Source organism: Littorina saxatilis, linkage group LG3 (assembly GCF_037325665.1).
Source record: "Littorina saxatilis isolate snail1 linkage group LG3, US_GU_Lsax_2.0, whole genome shotgun sequence".
NCBI lineage: Eukaryota > Metazoa > Mollusca > Gastropoda > Littorinimorpha > Littorinidae > Littorina > Littorina saxatilis.
The window spans coordinates 26,886,859-26,908,250 of NC_090247.1; the positions used below are offsets into that span (position 1 = coordinate 26,886,859).

The following is a 21,392-nucleotide window of genomic DNA, read 5'->3' on the forward strand; positions in this document are numbered from 1 at the left end:
AGCAGTCTGTTTTTAATCCATCGGTTTTCAGATTTTAACAGACTGACAGATTTTAGAACTTTCGAGAATCTCACAAGTTCACTGACTAAAAAAAGAAATCGTACTACGTGAGTGCTGAGGAGTGCCTTTACCATTATTATGCACTCATCAGACAAGGACGTTATTCAAAAATGTAAGAATGCTATAGTCTTTCATTCATTTAATTTAAAGGGAAACATTTTGATTTGAGAAAGGGTAAAGAAGTACATTCTTCGCAAAACGTTCCTCTGCGTTCTTACACACTATAAGAGAACGATTTATTCTTATTCAACGAAATTACTGGTAATGCCATACGCCGTGAAGTTTCCTTACACTTAAATGCAAGTCTTTACTTCGGTAACAGAGGCTGAGGTCCCATACGTAGCTATCCAGAGTTTGGCAACCAGGGGCAGAGCAGTTAAGCCCGAAGGGGGGGGGGGGGGGGGGTTACAACCTGGGATCCAGGGACAACGTCCCGTTGGGAGCTGAAGAATTTTAGCTATTTTATAAACAATTTGTGGCTTATCCTTGATTTTAAACATGATCAACTGGTGTCAGCAGCCACTCATTATTTCTTTTAAAGTTAGTATTAAAAAATGGCAATTTATCTTCACTGATATCTGCTCCCGACACTGATCATATAGTATGGTTAGAAGGAAGACATGTCGCATAGGATTGGCAGTTAAAACTGTACAAAAATGATACTGAGTAAACAATTACCTATTCCCCCGGCTTTACAGCCAGAAACAAGAACAAAATTCACAGACAGAATTTTAATTTTTTTTAAAATTGTTTACAGCCGAGGAGGGTGGGGGGGTTCCGGAACCCCTGAAACCACCCCCCTAATCCGCCCCTGGTAACAAATACAATGGTATCAAAATACTGATTCGTGTCGAGGTTTTCTGTTCTGATGTAATGTGGCAAATTCAAGAAATTAAACCGTAACTATATTTACACAGTCATTCGGGAACGCAGGCATTTTGTGCAATGTCAGCATTTTACATCACAAATGTTGATCCTAACAAAATTGCGCAAATGGTTTAATGCTCGAAACATCTGCTTTAAGGATTCAATATATTCTTGCAAGAATATTCTGCGGCAGTACTGTTACTTTACCAACTAATGCAGTCGATTTTGACATGTTATCATATCTATCCGTGTAGGATGGAAAAATAATAGAACATGTTGTGACACAGCTTTGCAATAGTTTGCTGTATGGGTACAGTTATCCTTGCCCATAATCAATCAACAAAACCACAAATCGATATATCTAATTCATTTACCACCTTACGCACGGCCAAGAATCAATAAACTATATGTATTCAAATGAATGACACATATGTCACCACTTTGTTTGCACATTTGTCGGGAAGTTGCGCGATGGTTGATTAGTAACTCAAATTCTAATTACGACATTCGTTCGTATGGATTCACTGACAAGACAAAACAGTTGCGTGAAACCTTATGTCAGAACTAGTTCATCGGAATAAACTCAATCTTTCAAGAAGTAACGTTCATATACGTCAACACGCTGTTCCCAATGTAAACATTCTCCCATGTTTGCAAATCGTTTCTCAGGGAGTGAGAGAGAGAGAGAGAGAGAGAAAGAGAGAGAGAGAGAGAGAGAGAGTGAGCGAGAGATAAAGAGAGAGAGAGAGTTAGAGAGAAATAGAGAGAGAGACAGACTGACATGCATACAGACAGACAGACAGACAGACATAGACAGACAGACAGACAGACAGACAGACAGACAGAGAGACAGACAGACACACACACACACACACACACACACACACACACACACACAGAAAGACAGGGAGAGACACAGACAGAGAATAAGATCGGTGCTGCAATATCCAATCGATCAGACAATACGCACCATGCATATATATATAAAACTCAAATCCACGTCTTGTCTAGCTTAACAAGAATAAGAAAATAAAGTGTTCCCGCACATATCTTCAGCAAACGACAAAAGGCTTTCTCGTGAGGTGCAGAAACTCAGTATTCTAAGAAACATCAGTTTAGCTAAACAAGTATGTATAAGAAATCAAACTTTGACATTGTTTGCCTGTTTGTTTTAATGTGGTGACACAAATATGATATCCAGGAATAAAAGCAGGATCAACAGCAGCAGCGTCATTTTGGATAGTGTTATTCAAATGTGAAAGGGTGTGAAAGGGTGTGATCCTTTCAGGTCAAGGGGGTGTAGATGTTACAGCACTTATCGCAAACACCGGTGTCAACCGTCACATCTGTTTGTTTGCGTGACGTGGACACTCGAGTATAAAGCGATCAGGATTCTCTCAGCACGCCTGCTATCTGTATACACACCCTTGTCGGTTGTCAAAAGTCACGGATTGAGATAAACTGTTTGGCCGAACGTGTTAATTTCTGTCCCTGAAATTGTCTTATTGTGATCAGTTGGTGCAGGGTGAGCTTGACAAAATGACTGGAAAGACACATTATGTGAACAGGCAGAACAAGATACAGCCCACATCCTACAGGATTGCAAGAGCCTCCAGTCCCTGAGGAGTGAGACTTGGCCCAGGCCGACGCCCCTCCAAGAAAGCCTGTAGTACTGTACGGACCCGTGGAGGCTCTACAGAAGACCACCAGCTTCATCTCCAGAGCTGGAATCCGACTCTTTCCGAGTGTAAAACGCGATCGACAAGAAGAAGAAAGGCAATATCATGGATAATGAATTACCCGTTTAAGATATGTATAGTTTTTGTTGATTTGGTTGAATGGCATTAACCCCTTGAGTGCCAACTATTTTTCACTATTGGGCATTCCTGTGTGGTAGGAGATGTTACATTTTGGAGAGAAAAATCGACCTTACGTACTGCCGTTGCTTACGATTCTAGTTCCCCTTTCTAATGAGATCTCGCAAGAAGGATCTTGGGGAAAGGATGGTAAAAGCTCAACGTCATTTTGGACACAACAATTCTTTTCTAAAGAAGGATACAGAAACAAGCTCAGAATATCAATACGTGAATCTGCAATCTCAAAGGGGGTATCGTAAATGTTATTTTAGCAAAGAAAATAGTGAAGACTCTGAATCAGGAGTAACGCCAAAACTACATCTTTCGTACATAAACACCTGAATTAATCGGTCGAATTCCCACAAGTAAGCATATATTCCACAACGGGGAAAAAGAAAAAAGACGTTCAATTAAACTTTAATCAACAGTAATGTGAATGTGTGTCATGTTAATTCCCAAAAACGTTGTACTTACTATCTTTGATCTAATAAGCAAGAGTTATTAACCTTATTTCTGATCACAGGCACAGGGCAAGGAGCAGTAAGTATAGCCAGTGTGTTAAACTATTGCTTAACTTTGAGAGAGAAAAAATGCAATCCACCAATAATTAGCAAGACCGAGTTAGGTGAAACAAAAAAAAAATTCAATTTTATTCGGTCACTTCTCATTGATACATTTTTAATTGCACTTAAGCTTACACATTTTCACGAATCTGGTGGGGATGATTTCTGGCGTTCTTAGACAAAGACAAGTCGCGATGGCGAAATTACTACATTTAGTCAATCTGTCAAATTCACAGAATAAAACTGACCGCACTGCATTTTTTTCTCTTACCAAGAGAGAATGGCATCGTCAGTCCCCCGCACGATGGAAAGGCAGGGAAATTGGCAAGCCACTATAGCGCAATAGCGTTTGCGCTTAGCAGGAAAGCGAGCTCTATTCTTTTTAACTTTCTGAGCTTGGTTGTCATCCAAACATAACATATATATGTTACAGTTAATCTGTGAAACCAGAGAATACGTGTATTAGCTAGGTACGTAATACATGAATTAACTGACGGAAAAAACAGTTAATTCATATACATGTATTACCTAAAATAGTTTAGTTAATACATGTATTCCCTGGTTTCACAGATTAACTGTAACATATATATATAGAGAGAGAGGTTACAACACGAGTGGTTTTTTATCGGCCTTGGTCGATAAAGATGAAACAAAAGACGATTGTGGTCCCCTTGGACCAACAAAAAAGCTGGTCTGTCAACAAGCCACCAAACATCTTATAATATACCAGCGACGAATACGTCACTACAAGATACGTATACCTTTGACGTAATAACTTTGGAATTCGCACGTGTACATTTGTTTTGATTACATGTAATCAAAACAAAAGTAGATCTAAGCTTGAATGTAAATTTTATCTTTGAAATATTTGCTTTGTGATTCGTAACTGAAATAACCATGGTATTGTGTTGCTTAGTAATTGATGCATGAATTGGCGTCTCGCAGAATTACACGCCCCTGAGGAAGGCCTGGCAACAGGTCGAAAATTTGGGCTGCCACTTGACATTCTTTGTTTGGCTTTTCTTTTCCTTGATTTTGTTATATCTATATATATAAATATATATGTTTTTGGAATCAGGAACTGTCAAAGAAGAAGATGAAATTGTTTTTAAATCGATTTCTGACATCTGAATTTTATTTAGGATTGTCATAGTTTTAATTTTTCTGAGCTTGTTTTTTTATCCAAATATAATATATTTACATGTTTTTTGAATCAGGAAATAGTAACAAATAAGATGAGATGGTTTTTTGATCGATTGCTAAAACTTTAACTTTGATTGCAATGTTCAGATTTGTAATGACCAAACTCATCAATTAATGTTTAAGCCGCCACGCTGATCATGAAATGCAATACCAAAGTCGGAGCTTCAACGAAGATTACTTAACCAAAATGTCAAGCTAATTGATCGAAAAACTGAGGGTGTGACAGTGCCGCCTCAACGTTCACAAAAAGCCGGATATGACGTCATCAAATACATTTATCGAAGAAAGGAAAACTCATTCTGAGGATATCATACCCAGGTTATCGCATGTGAAGTTTCATAAACTTCGGTCCAGTAGTTTTCTCGGAAACGCTCTACACATACACACACACGCACACACACACACATAATATTACAAAGACCACGACCCTCGTCTAAAACCTTTAGCCATAATGCTTACTAAACGTAAAAAAGGGGTACGTATTTATGACAAACTCCACACAAACCATGCATTGTTTACTGAAATACAGAACAAAAGCAGGATATTGATAGGGTTTATTTTTGAAGTCAAATGTGGAGAAATGGCCATAAAAATAATGGCCATTTTCGGAAATGTAAGGCACACCTTGGCATCACTCTTACTCCACCGTAAAATAAGTTCTGCAGATCTGTCGAAATGACGACAAAGTTTTTGGCGATTTTAAATGCGTTTAAACGTTAGCCGACTGTCGACACTATACAACATCCCTATAAGCCTACATAAGTATGATAAATAAAATATTTATTGGCGAGAAATCATTCTTTAGTATTAGCGAAATAAACAAGAAAACGTCGGTCATTTAGCTGTATTATCCTCATGCCTGTGATGTTAATCTAGCTGCTTACGTGTGGTGATCGTATTGTCTGTGATGATAATGAGATGAAAGAGTAAGCGATATCATTGAATGACATCATCATGAACGCTCAGCTGTATTTTTATCGTGATATACATGTTTAAATAATGTAACACACGAACGATCGACAAAAGGATTCACTGTCATACAAAGGTGCTAAGAATTGTATCAGGATTTGCGCCATATAATTATATCCTCATTATTATTACATGTGACTATCAAATCGCAGTCATGAAAAGAACAAGAAGAAAGAAAGAAGGAATACAAATTAAGAACAAAGATATACGCCTGGTATCTCTCTTCCTGTCATTCTCTTGTCTGTCTGTCTGTCTGTCTGTCTGTCTGTTTGTCTGTGAGTAGTACAGTCTGAACCAACAAACACTTTTCTAAAAATGTTATTTTTTCTCATTCTCGCGCACAGCGCGTGTGTTTATTTGCCTGACTATTCAAACGTGTCCTATATAAAAACGAACTGTAATTCTTATCAAACGCTGCTAAGCCTGCACACAATTCCTTGCCCTCCTGCGGCGAAATCTCATTCATTGCGCACACTTGTTCGCGTTTCTTACCTCCCGCCTACCCCTTTCACCTGTAATGAAGCGTGTCAGAAATAAAGCAGTCGGACAAGAAGAAAAAAGTTTGAAAAATTGTGTAGGGGGGAATGTGTGTATAGCTTATAGGAACGTACGATATTTCACCAGGAAGTCAGCTGAGTGTCAAAATTAATGCTCTCTTCTGCGTTGCACACCAGGAATTAAAATGCTATCAGACAAAGCATTGGACTATGAATATACTGACTGAGACTTAAATGTCTGTACGACATATGTTGCCTTCACACACACACACACACACACACACAAACACACACACACACACACACACACACACACACACACAAACACACACACACACACACACACACACACACACCATTTAAAGATAGGGTTCATGTACTTTTGACTTTTCAATGCTGAGAGAGTCCATAACGTCATTCTAAATAAAAAGCAAGTCTAGCTTTGCTGATGAAAAACACTTGTTGCATGATGGGGTTCCTCTTTGGCAAATTGTACTTCGACGCGTTTCATTCAATATATTGAAGGGGATCGATTTTATCCACACATCTTTAGCCATATGAGAGGGGTAAAGCGTAACTCCCCTTTCAGGATACCCCAATGTAAGACATCCTCCCTTTCTATTCATAACCTCTGTGAATGTAGGCCTACCCCCATCAGTTTTAAGACTCCCTCCTTTCTAAGACCTGATTTTGTGAGATTTTTGGAGGTCTTAAAAGGGGGGTTCCACTGTAGCAGCTTACTATATTAATATTTGGATGCGTTGCTCTGTGTGTGTGTGTGTGTGTGTGTGTGTGTGTGTGTGTGTGTGTGTGTGTGTGTGTGTGTGTGTGTGTGTGTGTGTGTGTGTGTGTGTGTGTGTGTGTGTGTGTGTGTGTGTGTGTGTGAAGGCAACAGATGTCGTACAGACATTTAAGTCTCTGTTGAAGCTAAACTCTCCCTCTCAACAAACCTGTGGATGATTGCGGTGTGGAGGGAAACCCTTGAACAATGTCGCATGCAAATCGACAGATACTTCGCACATTATTTCCCAGGTGTATAATAACAACCTCAAGCATATAACAAGCTCTTATTCCCGCAATGGCTTTCCGTCGGAACTATCGGAACTCAAACCCCTCCACTCAATGGAATCTATTACAGTTACCGTTTCCTTTGACTGACAGCATATCACCACCGTCCGACGTCCACTATAGGAACAAATACTATTCCCATATGAGGACTCTATTGTTAGTCGACGTTTGGTTATGGAAATGTCCTATTTGGAAGTCTATTCATAAGGAAATGTGGCCCGTTTTCCAATTTGTCCCAGATTGACTCTGCCAGAAAATCCATCACTACAAGTGGAAACAGAGTTTGCTTTATCAAGTGTACTCGAGGATTCTGTGCCACTTTATTGTAATTGTCTGGACCCATATAGTGATCGTTCGAAATGTTGTTCCTGTGTGTTGCGTGATATTTTAATGCTTTTTTGTTGTTGCTGTTGTTGTTGTTGTTTTTTGTTGTTGGTATGTTCATGGACGGTGCGAATCTAAAAGAAGGTTTCGCGGATAATAAAGTTTGGTACTCGTTCACGTTGAATTTTGCGGTGCTGCAAGTTTAGCGAGATCACTCTAAGGTGTGTACATGTTGCGACGAATTCAATAAATTGCCAAATTCGCGAAATTGGCAATTCGCTGCCCGGCATCGACGATTTGCCGAATATACGTTATGGGCTTCTAAACGTGACTTGCCCAATTTGAAATCGTTCGCGGAATCAGCGGCCAATTTCGTGAAATCAGCAATTTCCTGTAAGCTGGCGGGAGTTTAGTTAAACGGGACCTGCGGCTGATCCCATATCAATATCATTCATCCTGTATGAACGTTGCAGTAATAGCTAACTTTTATCCGGTGTCACGATTTCATCTTTCGCCTGTGTACATATTTCGCCCTCGACATATACTCAAGATTGAAATGTTGTTTCCTGGTAAAATTATTTATGGACGAAAAGCATGTCAGTTTCTTGCATGTGAAGAAAATTGGTGGTAAAATTTAATAGATTTCACCCCCAAAATCGAATTCTTCGAAAACGTGTACTGAGTGGTTACGTCCCTTGAGTAAGAAGGAAAACATTTTAGGATGAATCAAATTTTTAAGTTAAATAAAACAAATTGGTTGCCCAAATTTGGCCCCATGAATGTAAGGTACACAAGGTCGCTCATCAGTACTATCGAAGGGTGTTTTTTTGTTCAGTGAAGAGTTTATACTAGATCAACGAGGCCGAGAAGCGAAATATCAACACGGCGAAAGATGAAAACGTCACACCGGCAGAAAAAGACGCTAACCTATAAAGCAAAACCCCACAAAAACCTGAAGATGAAAGGTACAATGTTTTGATCCTACGACTTGCGGCTAATCATACATGATTATCTTGTTTCCTGCTCCCCCCTCCCCCCCCCCCCCCCCCAAAAAAAAAAAAAAAAAAGCTACGCCAAACTGGCTAATAAAGATGTCTGAAAATACATAATTCAATAAAATGGTCCCACGACCTGCTGTTAAATATGTGTATAATTATCTTTTATCCTGTTAAAATGTTGCTGTAAGTCAGTTTGCTTTTATTTTATGCAAAAAACTTTTTTTTTTAAATTACTAAAACTGAAGAAAAAAGTACAATGATCCTAGGATCTGCAGCTAATCATGTACATGCATAAGTATCTTGCATGATCGTTACACGCGCAAGCAGAAAACACACGATAAAGCCAGTGCAGAACGTAAACAAAAAAACCGCCAATGAGTTGTATGGCAGTCGGAATGTGTCATAAATATCCTAAAAGAAGCAGACGGTTTTGAAAACTAAATTTAAATAAAATATAACAAAGGTGAATCAAGTTATTGATAGAATAAGAACCTCAATAACAGTGTTGTTCCAAGACTCAGAGGACGTGAGAATAGGTCAGTTTGACCTGAATTGAAAAGATCATAGTGTACAGGTCCAATAGTCCCAGCTACACAAATACTGTTCTGTCCGGAGACCTCCTACATGTCGGAGCTAGCAGACGGTCGACCAGCCACAGAGCGGTCAGAAAAATGCGTCATATCAAGAAAGTACGCGTGAGTGACTGAAGACCAAAGATTGGTTTAAACATATTTTTATTTAGGAAACATATGGTTGCACGTGACAACAGAAACACATGGGACCGTACCACACAACAAGCAATGCATATAATTAATAAGTGTGGATATGCAAATGACTAAATAAACCAACAGCCACGGCATGGCGTGTTGTCGCAGGAAATGAAGAGAAGGAAATTCTACACTATATACAGCTGCAGCAAAACCGTACATATTTCCGAGCGTAACTCAAGTTTGTTTCTGTAAAAACAAACACGGAGGCGTGCTGATACTCTATACTTTTCGGTCGATGCTAGGCTATAACGACCCGTTTTCACGTTGTTCGTGTGAGTACGACAAATAATTAGTTTCAGTTTAATCTCCGCAAAGAGTCATTTTAACGCTCTTTGCTATCGTTCTCAGATAGTTTTGCTGTTTGCCGACTTTTGCAGTATATTGACACAAAGATAAATATTGGCGGTGGTACAATGAAATACCGTTACTGATGTCCAATGAATATGCGCCACGTGCCTCTTAAGACGAAAAACAATAGTGTCGCGTTGCATCCATTAGACATCAAATGACTATTAGTCTGAACAATACTGAGAGTTGTCTATTAATCATATCAAGTTTTAGGTTTATTAACTTATACATATTCTCTGTCTCTGTCGGTCCGTCGGTTGGTCTATTCATTATCATTGCCCATCTGTCTGTGCCTGCGTACATTTATTTCACTGGGCGCTCCCTTCTTTGTTTTGACTCTGTACAGACTGACACTCATTTTCCCTGGAAAAAAACCCTGATTTGAACCCATGTAAATCGGTTGGTCTTCAAATGACACAGGTCATTAAGAACGTTACTGATCGTGATGAGGCCGCAATACTGTTCCTTGGTTTGAGGTACGGCTAGATATTTGGTCAGTGTAATGTGAATGTGTCAAACAACACTAAACGGCTAAATTAACCAAAACTGCATGTAATTACCCGAACTGACCCGCGGCTATCAGTGGGTGACAAACCTACAACTCGATAATCTCAGTATAGATCTATATCTTAAACGCTTTATCTTATTGTCACGACCGGAACGACACGAAACACTAATCTCACGAACAATGGTCAGCTGTGGCCCATCCGGCCACGAAGACAGCGGGACAGACAGACATTGTGGGTGGCGGCGGTCTGTACGACCAGTGTCACACCGGTGACACTGTGACGGTTCCCCTACGCTTTGTGTTCGGTGCCCTGACCCTTTGTGTTCGGTTCCCACTCGGTTCCCACACGCCAAAATTCGCGGACAAAACATCCATTTATGGTAGTATTACGCAATGTTGCTCTCTGAAAATGGTCTTGTTAGATCTGTGAGTGTTTACACTACATGCCTAGGTGCTGTTGGATTGAAGGTTTTTGATATTTTAGCCGTTATTAGGTAGAATGCCTTCCACTTTACTGCAAAACTGCATAATTCGTAGCATCGGCAAGAAATATCCTACCAAAAAATGCCTGCTTGGAACTGTCCGTGGTCCAGCAAAAAGTTCAACATGTCTGTAGCAGACAGCCCAAGTTTCAAGATTGTAGGGCCATCCAAACAGCCGTAATAATAAAAACAACAAAAGTAGTCAGTGAAATTGGCTGTGTTCGGTCCCCCCACACTTTTGTGACGTAGGCGTGACGGTTCCCATAATTCATTGTGTCGGTCCCCACTTTCTGTGTCGGACCCCACTTTCGACCTAATTTCTCTGTGACGGACCCCACAACCAGCCTATTTTGTGTCGGTCCCCACACCTTCTTGGATTTATGACTTGCCGGTTACTTGTATCATTGTATTCATTGAATCTAATTGTCTCGGAGTTATTTTTCAGCAAAAACCGGCAAGGCAGCACCTTTTGTGATACCAAGTAAGTCAGATGACATCAGTATGTGTGTGTGTGTGTGTGTGTGTGTGTGAGAGAGAGAGAGAGAGAGAGAGAGAGAGAGAGAGAGAGAGAGAGAGAGAGAGAGAGAGAGAGTTGTGTTTCCGTACCCGCGACAGCGTTTTTCCAGCGGCGCGACGAAAATCAAGCACATAGAAAATGACCAGGAGTGTTTCCACACGCGCGACGCGTTAGCGGCGCGACAAGCGGCAAGCGACGCGATTTTTTTGAAAGGGTCCTGGAGCGATTTTTTCGCGTTGTCGCGCGGCAATGCGGGAGTTTACAGATTTTACCGCATGTTTAAAACGCAAGTACGGAAACACGTCACGCGTTTGCGCGCGTTTTCTTTTGTCGCTCCCGCTGTCGCGGGTACGGAAACAGAACTTACCGCGAGTACGACACTACCGCGAGTACGACACTACCGCGAGTATAACACTACTGCGTGTCACACTACCGCGAGTATAACATTACCGCGTGTCATTTTATGACTTCCATGGCTGAAGGCAAAGGTTGAAATGTTTCCTTGAAATATAAAACAAAAAGGCCTGGTCTGTTTTCTGAACACTAATTCAATGTTTGTCATGCTAACCAAGAACTCAAAACGATCAGAACACACTATCAGAATACATATAGAATGGGTTGCTTCCAATCAAAGTTAGAACACAAACTCACAAGAAGTAAGTTTGCATGCGTTCTCTCTACGGTTATGGTACTCGCGGTTGTGGTACGCGCGGTAGTGTGACACGCGGCAGTGTTATACTCGCGGTAGTGTCGTACTCGCGGTAGTGTGACACGCGGTAGTGTTACACGCGGTAGTGTCGTACTCGCGGTAGTGACGCTCGCGGTAGTGTCGCATAACCGGAGTGATCTGGAAAGGTGTCAATCTCTCTCTCTCTCTCTCTCACTCTCTCTCTCTCTCTCTCTCTCTCTCTCTCTCTCTCTCTCTCTCTCACACACACACACACACACACACACATACTGATGTCATCTGACTTACTTGGTATCACAAAAGGTGCTGCCTTGCCGGTTTTTGCTGAAAAATAACTCCGAGACAATTAGATTCAATGAATACAATGATACAAGTAACCGGCAAGTCATAAATCCAAGAAGGTGTGGGGACCGACACAAAATAGGCTGGTTGTGGGGTCCGTCACAGAGAAATTAGGTCGAAAGTGGGGTCCGACACAGAAAGTGGGGACCGACACAATGAATTATGGGAACCGTCACGCCTACGTCACAAAAGTGTGGGGGGACCGAACACAGCCAATTTCACTGGCTACTTTTGTTGTTTTTATTATTACGGCTGTTTGGATGGCCCTACAATCTTGAAACTTGGGCTGTCTGCTACAGACATGTTGAACTTTTTGCTGGACCACGGACAGTTCCAAGCAGGCATTTTTTGGTAGGATATTTCTTGCCGATGCTACGAATTATGCAGTTTTGCAGTAAAGTGGAAGGCATTCTACCTAATAACGGCTAAAATATCAAAAACCTTTAATCCAACAGCACCTAGGCATGTAGTGTAAACACTCACAGATCTAACAAGACCATTCTCAGAGAGCAACATTGCGTAATACTACCATAAATGGATGTTTTGTCCGCGAATTTTGGCGTGTGGGAACCGAGTGGGAACCGAACACAAAGGGTCAGGGCACCGAACACAAAGCGTAGGGGAACCGTCACAGTGTCACCGGTGTGAGTGTTGACACAAACGATCGTCACTAATCTGTCACAACTGCACACATCGTTGTCGCTTCGGTTCACATCAACAATTCCTCGGTCCTCGACGGCCGCTCAAGCAAACAGAGTTGTACGGACACAGCTGTGGCAATAAATAGTCATGCTAATCAAAACAAAACAAACCAACAACAAAAATACAGGCCATGATCAGCAATTTACTCTGTGAAACAGTTCGATCAGCGCTCAATACAGTTGCACTTCAAAATGTGTGAAAAAATAAAGCCCTGTATCTTCACTGAAAGCAGATAGAGGTACTGACTTACTCTCTTTTGTACTTTTAGATAAAAAGAAAACACACCAGAGTAACCAGGTTAGGGACGTTTATATCTATAATCAATATTTCGGCAAGTTACTGCCTCCTTCTTCTTCTTCTTCTTCTTCTTCTTCTTCTTCTCTTTTGCACTGTATTATGCACAGTTTGCTCTTTAGAAAAAAGATAAAAATTAAAAGCCAAGCTACAAATAAGACTGCACGCTTTTGATTTTTAGCTGCAATTCCCACATCAGTAGTGTCACCATTAACAAAGAATGACTGATTTATATAATAAGAGCATCATTCCACTTCGACTCACACACACAACATTAAAAGTCTGGCTGCTCGATCACTTGCCTCAAGGGAATTGTGTGTTGAATTCATTTCGCAGATTGATCTTATCGGTGTCGGCTACGAAATAAGCCAGCCACCCCACTCAGTCTGCACAGACAGCAGCCAAGCTGTAGATTTTTTGGTATGTGTCAAAGTGGAAAGACTCGATGATGTTCTTATCTGGGTCTGGGTGGCCGAGTGGTAACGCACTTGCGCTCGGAAGCGAGAGGTTGCGAGTTCGACCCTGGGTTAGAAATTTTATCCCCCCTTTCCTAACCTAGGTGGTGGGTTCAAGTGCTAGTCTTTCGGATGAGACGATTAACCGAGGTCCCTTCGTGTACACTACATTGGGGTATGCACGTTAAAGATCCCACGATTGACAAAAGAGTCTTTCCTGGCAAAATTGTATAGGCGTAGATAAAAATGTCCACCAAAATACCCGTGTGACCTGGAATAATAGGCCGTGAAAGGTGGATGCAGCGCCTAAAGGCAGTCGATCTATGAATGCGTGATATATTGTGTAAAAAAAATTCCTTCTCACACGGCATTAATAGGTAACATGCGCCTTGAGTCGCCTTGTGTGGTGAGATACGTGCGCGATATAAATCCTCGTAAATAAAAAAAATAAAAAATAAAATAAATTATCCCATGTTAAAGCCTGACATGATCTGAGATGGTGAGCCGAATTAAGACCACCCCCACCTCGTCAGATATCAAAAATTAACAACCTCGGTGCTCTCTGTGCACAGTAGAAACATATTTTGTATGAGTTACTATAGCGGCTTTTTTTTAAGAATTAAATCAAGTTTATAACAAAAAATCTAAACTGTGCCACAGAGAGCACCCCCAGGATGTTCGTTTTGGGCATTTTACCAAGTGGAGGGGATGGTCTTTTCCCATGTAAAAGTCAGGCCATCTGAGATGGTGAGCCAAAATGTTTTCACGAGAATGAGTGTGCCTTTAAGCTTAGCCGCGAAGTGTGGGGAGGCAGAAATTACAAAGTTAACGCATGAATAGCTTAGGCCTTACACAGACCGGCCGCATTGGCAGTTACACTGATATGGGCAGAATTTTGTTTAAAAAGCAAACATCTAACAAACAATGAAAACGAAGAAACAAATGAAAAAGTGTAATGGGAAAAACATCACGTTTCGGATATGGACATCCAATATATAACATCTCAAGATCAGTAGTGTTAGCTGGAGAGGAAACTGAGTCAGTGTAGGAAAGAGGGGTGGGGGCATCCGCTAGTGGGATAAAAAAAAAATCAACGGACAGAAAACGGCACACAAAAAAAGCAAAAACAAAAAAGCGAAGACAACGAAGACTACCAGACAAACGACAAACTGCACGGATCGTTAACAAAAGAAATAATGGAATGAAAATACAACTATATATATTGATCATCACGGTTGAACAATGTTTCACGATTGATCTAAAACAGTGAAAACAAAATCGAACAAAAATAAAACATTATCACAGTGAAAAATAAACTCCGATCTCACCTGAAAGTAAGCACGGTAAGGGGTCTGTAACTTTTGTGACTTGTGTTATCACACATTGGTTTGCCCCAAAAGTCGTTCCAGAAAAGTCCTTTTAACGGCGCTTTGCCTGTGGCATCGGGGTTGTCTCTGATCGCATACCTATCATCGTGGACAAAATCTCCGTCCAAACCATTGATGTAGCACAAGATTGCTGCCACAGTAGGTAGAATGTATACCAACACAATAAACTCTTGTTGAAGGCTGCTCGGGTTACTTTTTCTTCCCCCGGCGCTGCGTAGCAGACGACTTTTTCCACCACACACATGTTTGGAAGAAAAGGTGCTCATTTTCATGGATAAAGACTCTCCGTTGTGTTACACATGCACTCTGTCATAATCCGTAAACCAAGATCCAACCGCTGGAAGTTGTAAGTTATTTCCAAAACGCTGCTCGGCATTGTGCACTCGGCGAGCGCTCGTTTGAAACTGCCACTTGTAGCAGACGAGCATTTCGAGCACATGGCTGGACGACAACACAACCCGACGTAGCTTTCGGGTGTTTCCGTCATCACTCGCTTCGTGAAAGCAACATGGCGGCTCCCATGTCTGCGGTTGCTACAGCCGCTGCAAGCGGCGATCTCGTGGTAACGTATACAATTTGCGTGAATTCTTGCTGTTTTTGTGGTGAAGACTTTTTGGTGTAATGGGAGAGGGGGTTCTGATGATTTGGTACCTTCGAGAGGGTAGATTTGTACTTCTGTGAGGAGTCGTCAACTTACCAGGGCGAGAGAGAGAGAGAGCGTGTGTGTGTGTGTACACTGACTGATGATGTGTGTGTGCGTGTGTGTGCGCGCGTGCACGTGTGGATGTGTGTGAAAGGGAGGGGGAGAGAGAGAAAAAGAGAGAGAGAGAGAGAGGGTAACAAATGACTTTCTTGACAAGCGTCACGGTGTATGTGTGTCTGTGGTTGTCTGTCTGTCTATCTGGCTCTGTGTTTGTTTACTGTAATTATCCACATCTTTTATTTTCATGTGTACATCAGGGAGTGCAACAACTTGTGAAGCAAGGACTTGATGTAAACGCCCGATCCAACGATGGTATGAGCCCCCTGGCCATAGCTTCTTTCTGGGGTTACGCGGACATTGTCAAGGTCCTCCTGGAACATGGGTCAGTGGGTCAAATCTTTGTAATGTTACTGTTAATATTGATGTTCCTATTGCTGCTGGCAACCACCTTTTGATAGCTACCACTTTTTTTTTCAGTCCCAAAAGTGGTCATTAGACATGTTTGACTATTCTTGTCATTGAGTTTCAGCATAATTATGAGAAATTCCACTTACGGAAATTGCATTTGAGTTTGTGTATGTGTGTATGTGTGTGTGTGTAATTGTTTGCCTGTGCCTGTGTGTGAGTGTGTGTGATTTTTTTTTGGCCAACATTCACCTGAACACACACATATGTACATTGTATTACCCTTTTTATACGTTTTTCATGTCTGTGTATTTGGTTTGTATGTTTGTTTCCATCACAAATAGTGTTAAGACGTGTGAGAAGGTACCACCACATACATGCTCAGAGTGCTTTTTAATCACAGTGCAACAGTTACATCTTATTTCTGCAAATGTTTGTGGACAGTGCTAACATCAGTCTGGGCAACAAAGGAACGCAGTGGACACCACTGCACTGCGCAGCATTTCAAGGTCATGGGAAGGTCATTATGTACCTCATGGATTACAACCCTGACCTCTTTGCTAAGGATTCTCAAGGAAGGTGAGGGCAGATTTGTTACCTGATGCTACTAATATTGGTAATTAGAAGAAGCTGTGCTATAACAAGGTACGAGCATTGGTATTATAAGTAAGAATATGCTGTTAAAAAAGAAAAACAGACTTCGGTTACCTGCTTTGCCGGTGAAACTGAAACGGACAGCGTTGGTTTAAACAATAAACATTGTTTACATATTCATGAAATTTACATAAATTTAAAGACATGAAAGCAACAACAAGCCTACTTCTTATGGTAGTGTCTTCAGACAACGTTTTCTGTAAGATGGGTAGTTTAATTAATTTTTATATTTTAAGGCCTGGTAACTAGGAAAACAGAGCAGTTTATGTATTAAACAGGAATGTCATGTCTTTATGTACTTATTGCTTTACATACATTCAAACATATCAGAGAATGTCTTTTTCTTCACAGGACACCAATTGATTTTGCTTCTGCCATTGATGCAGTATGGGCTTTCTTTGCTGGTAAGTTTTGACTAGATTTAACAAAAACTCTTGTGAATATAAATATGTACATCTTAGTATAGCTAAAACAACAACAACAAACAAACAAACACCTGCTTCTTATGTGATAATACAGACAAAACATTGGGATTGAAATTATCATCTAAATAAAGGGCATTAACTGTGTACGCATGCCCAAGAGTTTTCTGAGGAAAGAGCAAGGTACTTTCCCTTCTCATGAAAAATCTACCTTTCTTCTCTATTTTCCGTTTGTCTTTGTTTTTTGCTTCTTTCTTTCTTTTTTGTATCTCGGTTTTGGTGTGTGTTCTTTTTATTTCACTTTGTAATTGTTAAGTTAATATTTTGTTTTAGCCTTTTCTGTTTCTATGTTATTTTTTCTCTCAGAACTTTTGAAAATATTTGGAGCCAAATAATAAGTAAAAATACGTGTAGTTGGAAAGCAAAATTAATTTGTAAAACATTTCATTGAAAGACTGTTTGCTGACATTTTCTCAGTTGAATTTTCTCTATGCATATAGGGTTTAGTGTAAAAGTGCCTCATTTTGATTTGTTCATGTGATCAGGTGTATATCCCCGGTGACACAAGGTACATGTAATTAATACAAGTTTATTATGTCACACAACATACATTAAGTTCTTTTATATGTATGAGCTTTGTCTGTTTCAGCTGCTGGTTGTAAGCGAACACCAAAAGCAGAATTGATACGACTGGACATTGTAAAAAAGGTACCAATAAACAAGACACTTGTAGATCTTTATGGAGCATTTTCGTGTCTCACAATGGAGTCTTATCATATCTGTGCAGCTGTAAAGAGAGATTAAAGTCAGCAAAAAGTTGGCAAAAAACAGGGAGGGCAGTTAGCTTCTATGTTCAAGTTGACTAGACTTTACTGACCTTAATAGTGATTTTACTCTTTCAATGACTTTAGGACTTACCGTTGTTCATATTTTCCTGAGGTTGCAGGACGGAAAAATGCTGTAGTTGTTCTACACAGAGCTGGTGAAGATAATCTGAGTTGTGCGCCCTAGCTAGGATCCACTTGAAAGTGAAACGAAAATACAGTGGAACCCCCCTTTTAAAACTCCAAAAATCTGGTTTTAAACAGGAGGGAGTCTTAAAATGGGGGTACGTTTACAGAGGTTATGAACAGAAAGTCTGAGAAAACCAAGTCTTAAAAAGGAGTCTTGAATTGGGGGGTCTAAACAGAGGGGTTCCACAGTACATGTACAGTAGTTGGCTTTGTTTCATAACGTACGTACATTGAGTCAACGGCTGAGAAATAACGTAATCTTTTCATATGATTGTGATAATGCTCTTGCATACTGAATATTTCTTTCACTTCCAGGTCTGTCCTGATGATCCCTCCATACAGCATACAGATTTGTTGGGTTTGACTCGGCCAGGCTCTGCCTACATCTTCAACTCAGATTCACTCTATGACAGAAAGCCTACAGATAGAAATCAGGTAATTCTATGGTACAACATAGATTTGTTTGAAATCATAATTCTGTTTCATTTAACCAAAACTTGTATGCATTTTTTAAAGCCATATGTACTCGATGACTATACACGCTAATTGCTTTACCAACAGCTGGAGACATGCTAAATTAAGTTCCCTGCAAAATATTGTGGTCTAGGACCCCTTCAATGTTGAGATATGTTAATTTTCATTTTGATCTGGATCGTCCTATTTATAGATTTGCCAACAGAGGTAGCGTTGACGCAAGGGAAATAACTCCGCGTCTTTGTTTACATCCAAAGTTTTTGAGACTCTAAAACAAGCTGTAATGCATGTATATGGTCCGCGCATGGCGACATATCGTCATTACATGGTCTTATGGTGCGTTTGACATCGATTATGGGCAAACTACACTTTGTAAACACGGGAGCGCGTACATATGCCTTTAAGGCATTCTTAAAAGTCATATATAGTAAAAAAAAAAAATTTAAAAAAATTAAAATCTGGTACTAATCTGTTACTGCAGTTTTCATTCATTCACTGCCTGAAATTATCTCCCCTTGCAAATATGTTCCAAAGACAGACAGCATCTGAACACGTCTCACCATAACTTTCACTGCCCGAATATTATCATTTGTAGGTTTGTCTTTTCAGAACACCTTTATTAGCTTATAGCTTGTTGATCCTAAATATGCTCATTATATGTATTGTATCATTTAATTGTTGAATACAACACTTTCACTGCCTAAAATGAATAGTAAAGAATAAGGTATCGTTCTGAACATACAAGTCTGTAGAAATTGCAACAATCATACATAATTATCAGGTTGTCAATTTATAAATTTTCAGTTGATGGCAGCATCAACAGGAGACGTTTTAGCTGGAATGGACGACGCTGACCTGCGGGACAGACGCATTTAAGCTAGACCTGCTATGTCCATGTGGAACAACGAACCACCACGTCAAGCATGTGACATTATTGACACTTTAATTAATCATGGTCTTCAAGGCCATGTACATGGCAAAAGTGCTTCCTGTGGCATTGTTGACAGAATTTGACAGGCAGTCTTTTCTTTATTTGGTGTTTAACGTCGTTTTCAACCACGAAGGTTATATCGAGACAGGGGAAGGGGGGAGATGGGATAGAGCCACTTGTCAATTGTTTCTTGTTCACAAAAGCACTAATCAAAAAATTGTTCCAGGGGCTTGCAATGTAGTACAATATATGACCTTACTGGGATAATGCAAGTTTCCAGTACAAAGGACTTAACATTTCTTACATACTGCTTGACTAAAATCTTTACAAACTTTGACTATATTCTATACAAGAAACACTTAACAAGGGTAAAAGGAGAAACAGAATCCTGAAGAGGTGACCCACAGGTCATTGTGTGCTCCAACTATGTTCAGCAGAACATGCATTTATAACTAACAACCGTGGCATTGTTGCGCTTTAGTCCCTCTGACCGGACGCTTTCTTTATTTGGTGTTTAACGTCGTTTTCAACCAAGAAGGTTATATCGCGACGGGGAAAGGGGGGGGGGGGGGGGGGAGATGGGATAGAGCCACTTGTTAATTGTTTCTTGTTCACAAAAGCACTAATCAAAAAATTGCTCCAGGGGCTTGCAACGTAGTACAATGTATTACCTTACTGGGAGAATGCAAGTTTCCAGTACAAAGGACTTCTTTCTTACATACTGCTTGACTAAAATCTTTACAAACATTGACTATATTCTATACAAGAAACACTTAACAAGGGTAAAAGGAGAAACAGAATCCGTTAGTCGCCTCTTACGACATGCTGGGGAGCATCGGGTAAATTCTTCCCCCTAACCCGCGGGGGGGACCGGACGCTAAAGTCCTGCACGAATCTATCAAAACAAGAATACAGAGTTATCTCCCATATGTTGTTAGCGAGACGAAAAAGATTGCAGATTGGCCGACTTCGACAGTGATCTCCGTTCTGTTATTCACAGTTATGATAAAGACATCGTTCTAAGGTCAAAACAAGTCGAAATTTTGGGACTGCTGCCGGAAGGAGACCGTAATATAATGGTTGCATCACTATCAAAAAATCGTCTGCTCCAGCGAGCGCCAAAACCAAACGGTTGATTATCCCGTGACACTTTTTGGCCATATTTTGAGTTGTTTGCACAGTAAATACAGCCGCAAAAAAATAGCTAGCTTGAAACTGTCTTACATATCAATTCCTTTGTAATCTTAAAATTACACAACACCAAGAAAAATCATTATCGACGATCGCGAATCTGCTTACATCCATTACACATTACAAAAAGATCTAAATATGTAAAAATAAAAAAATCAATTTCCTCGCCAGACAAGGAAAACCAAGGCATCCTGTCAGGGATAGAATGAGCCAAACTCATTTTGATCAGAGGTCAGGATGGCCTCCACTGTGATGTTAATGCTTGCGTCCTCACCACTTGGTGCTTTACATAAAATTTGCTCAAAGGATGTGTGGCTACAAAATGTTATGTTATTAGCGTAATCAGTTGAGCGACTGTAGAATGTAGAACAACTTAGTTGTTTTGTAAAAGGGTTGACAATGATTAGTTTGACTCCATTGATGAAATTTCAGACATGAGCTTTATAGAATTTTGTACCAGCTTGCTGAACAGAATTAGGATGGAAGGATACGAGTGTTGTTTTCAAATCATGCAAGATGTGTTCTTTCTTGTCAAATAACTATTCTCTCACTGAGGTTATTTTCAGTTGATCATGGATGCAGTGCGTGAGAATAGTATAGAAACGATCACAAATCATGTCACGTCAGTATGGAATTTTACGTTCAAAGGTAAACGATCACATATATATATGTGTGGTGTAATCATCTTTTCTGTTTTCTT

At 40.3% G+C, this 21,392-nt stretch overlaps 2 protein-coding genes across 3 annotated transcripts in view; one reads left to right on the forward strand and one right to left on the reverse strand.

The window, feature by feature from the left end:
• The window catches only part of LOC138962020 (protein O-mannosyl-transferase TMTC1-like), an 89,358-nt gene extending 74,081 nt beyond the window's left edge, over window positions 1-15,277 (reverse strand). The window contains exon 1 of the mRNA XM_070333711.1: window positions 14,840-15,277. Within this exon, the coding sequence (XP_070189812.1) occupies window positions 14,840-15,171 (332 nt within the window). The 5' untranslated portion in view covers window positions 15,172-15,277. The remainder of the gene's footprint in view (window positions 1-14,839) is intronic.
• Window positions 15,278-15,305: 28 nt separating this feature from the next.
• On the forward strand, window positions 15,306-19,535 carry LOC138962033 (putative ankyrin repeat protein PA3287). 2 transcript variants are annotated; one of them, XM_070333728.1, is made up of 7 exons: window positions 15,306-15,461; window positions 15,860-15,984; window positions 16,452-16,586; window positions 17,013-17,065; window positions 17,733-17,791; window positions 18,412-18,531; window positions 19,375-19,535. In XM_070333728.1, exons 1-7 carry the CDS (start codon window positions 15,408-15,410, stop codon window positions 19,444-19,446), a joined length of 618 nt encoding a protein of 205 aa, XP_070189829.1. In that variant the 5' UTR covers window positions 15,306-15,407; the 3' UTR covers window positions 19,447-19,535. The 2 variants fall into 2 exon arrangements, with proteins under 2 accessions (XP_070189829.1, XP_070189828.1); XM_070333727.1 differs by lacking the exon at window positions 15,306-15,461 and having other exon boundaries at window positions 15,497-15,984.
• Window positions 19,536-21,392: the final 1,857 nt, after the last annotated feature.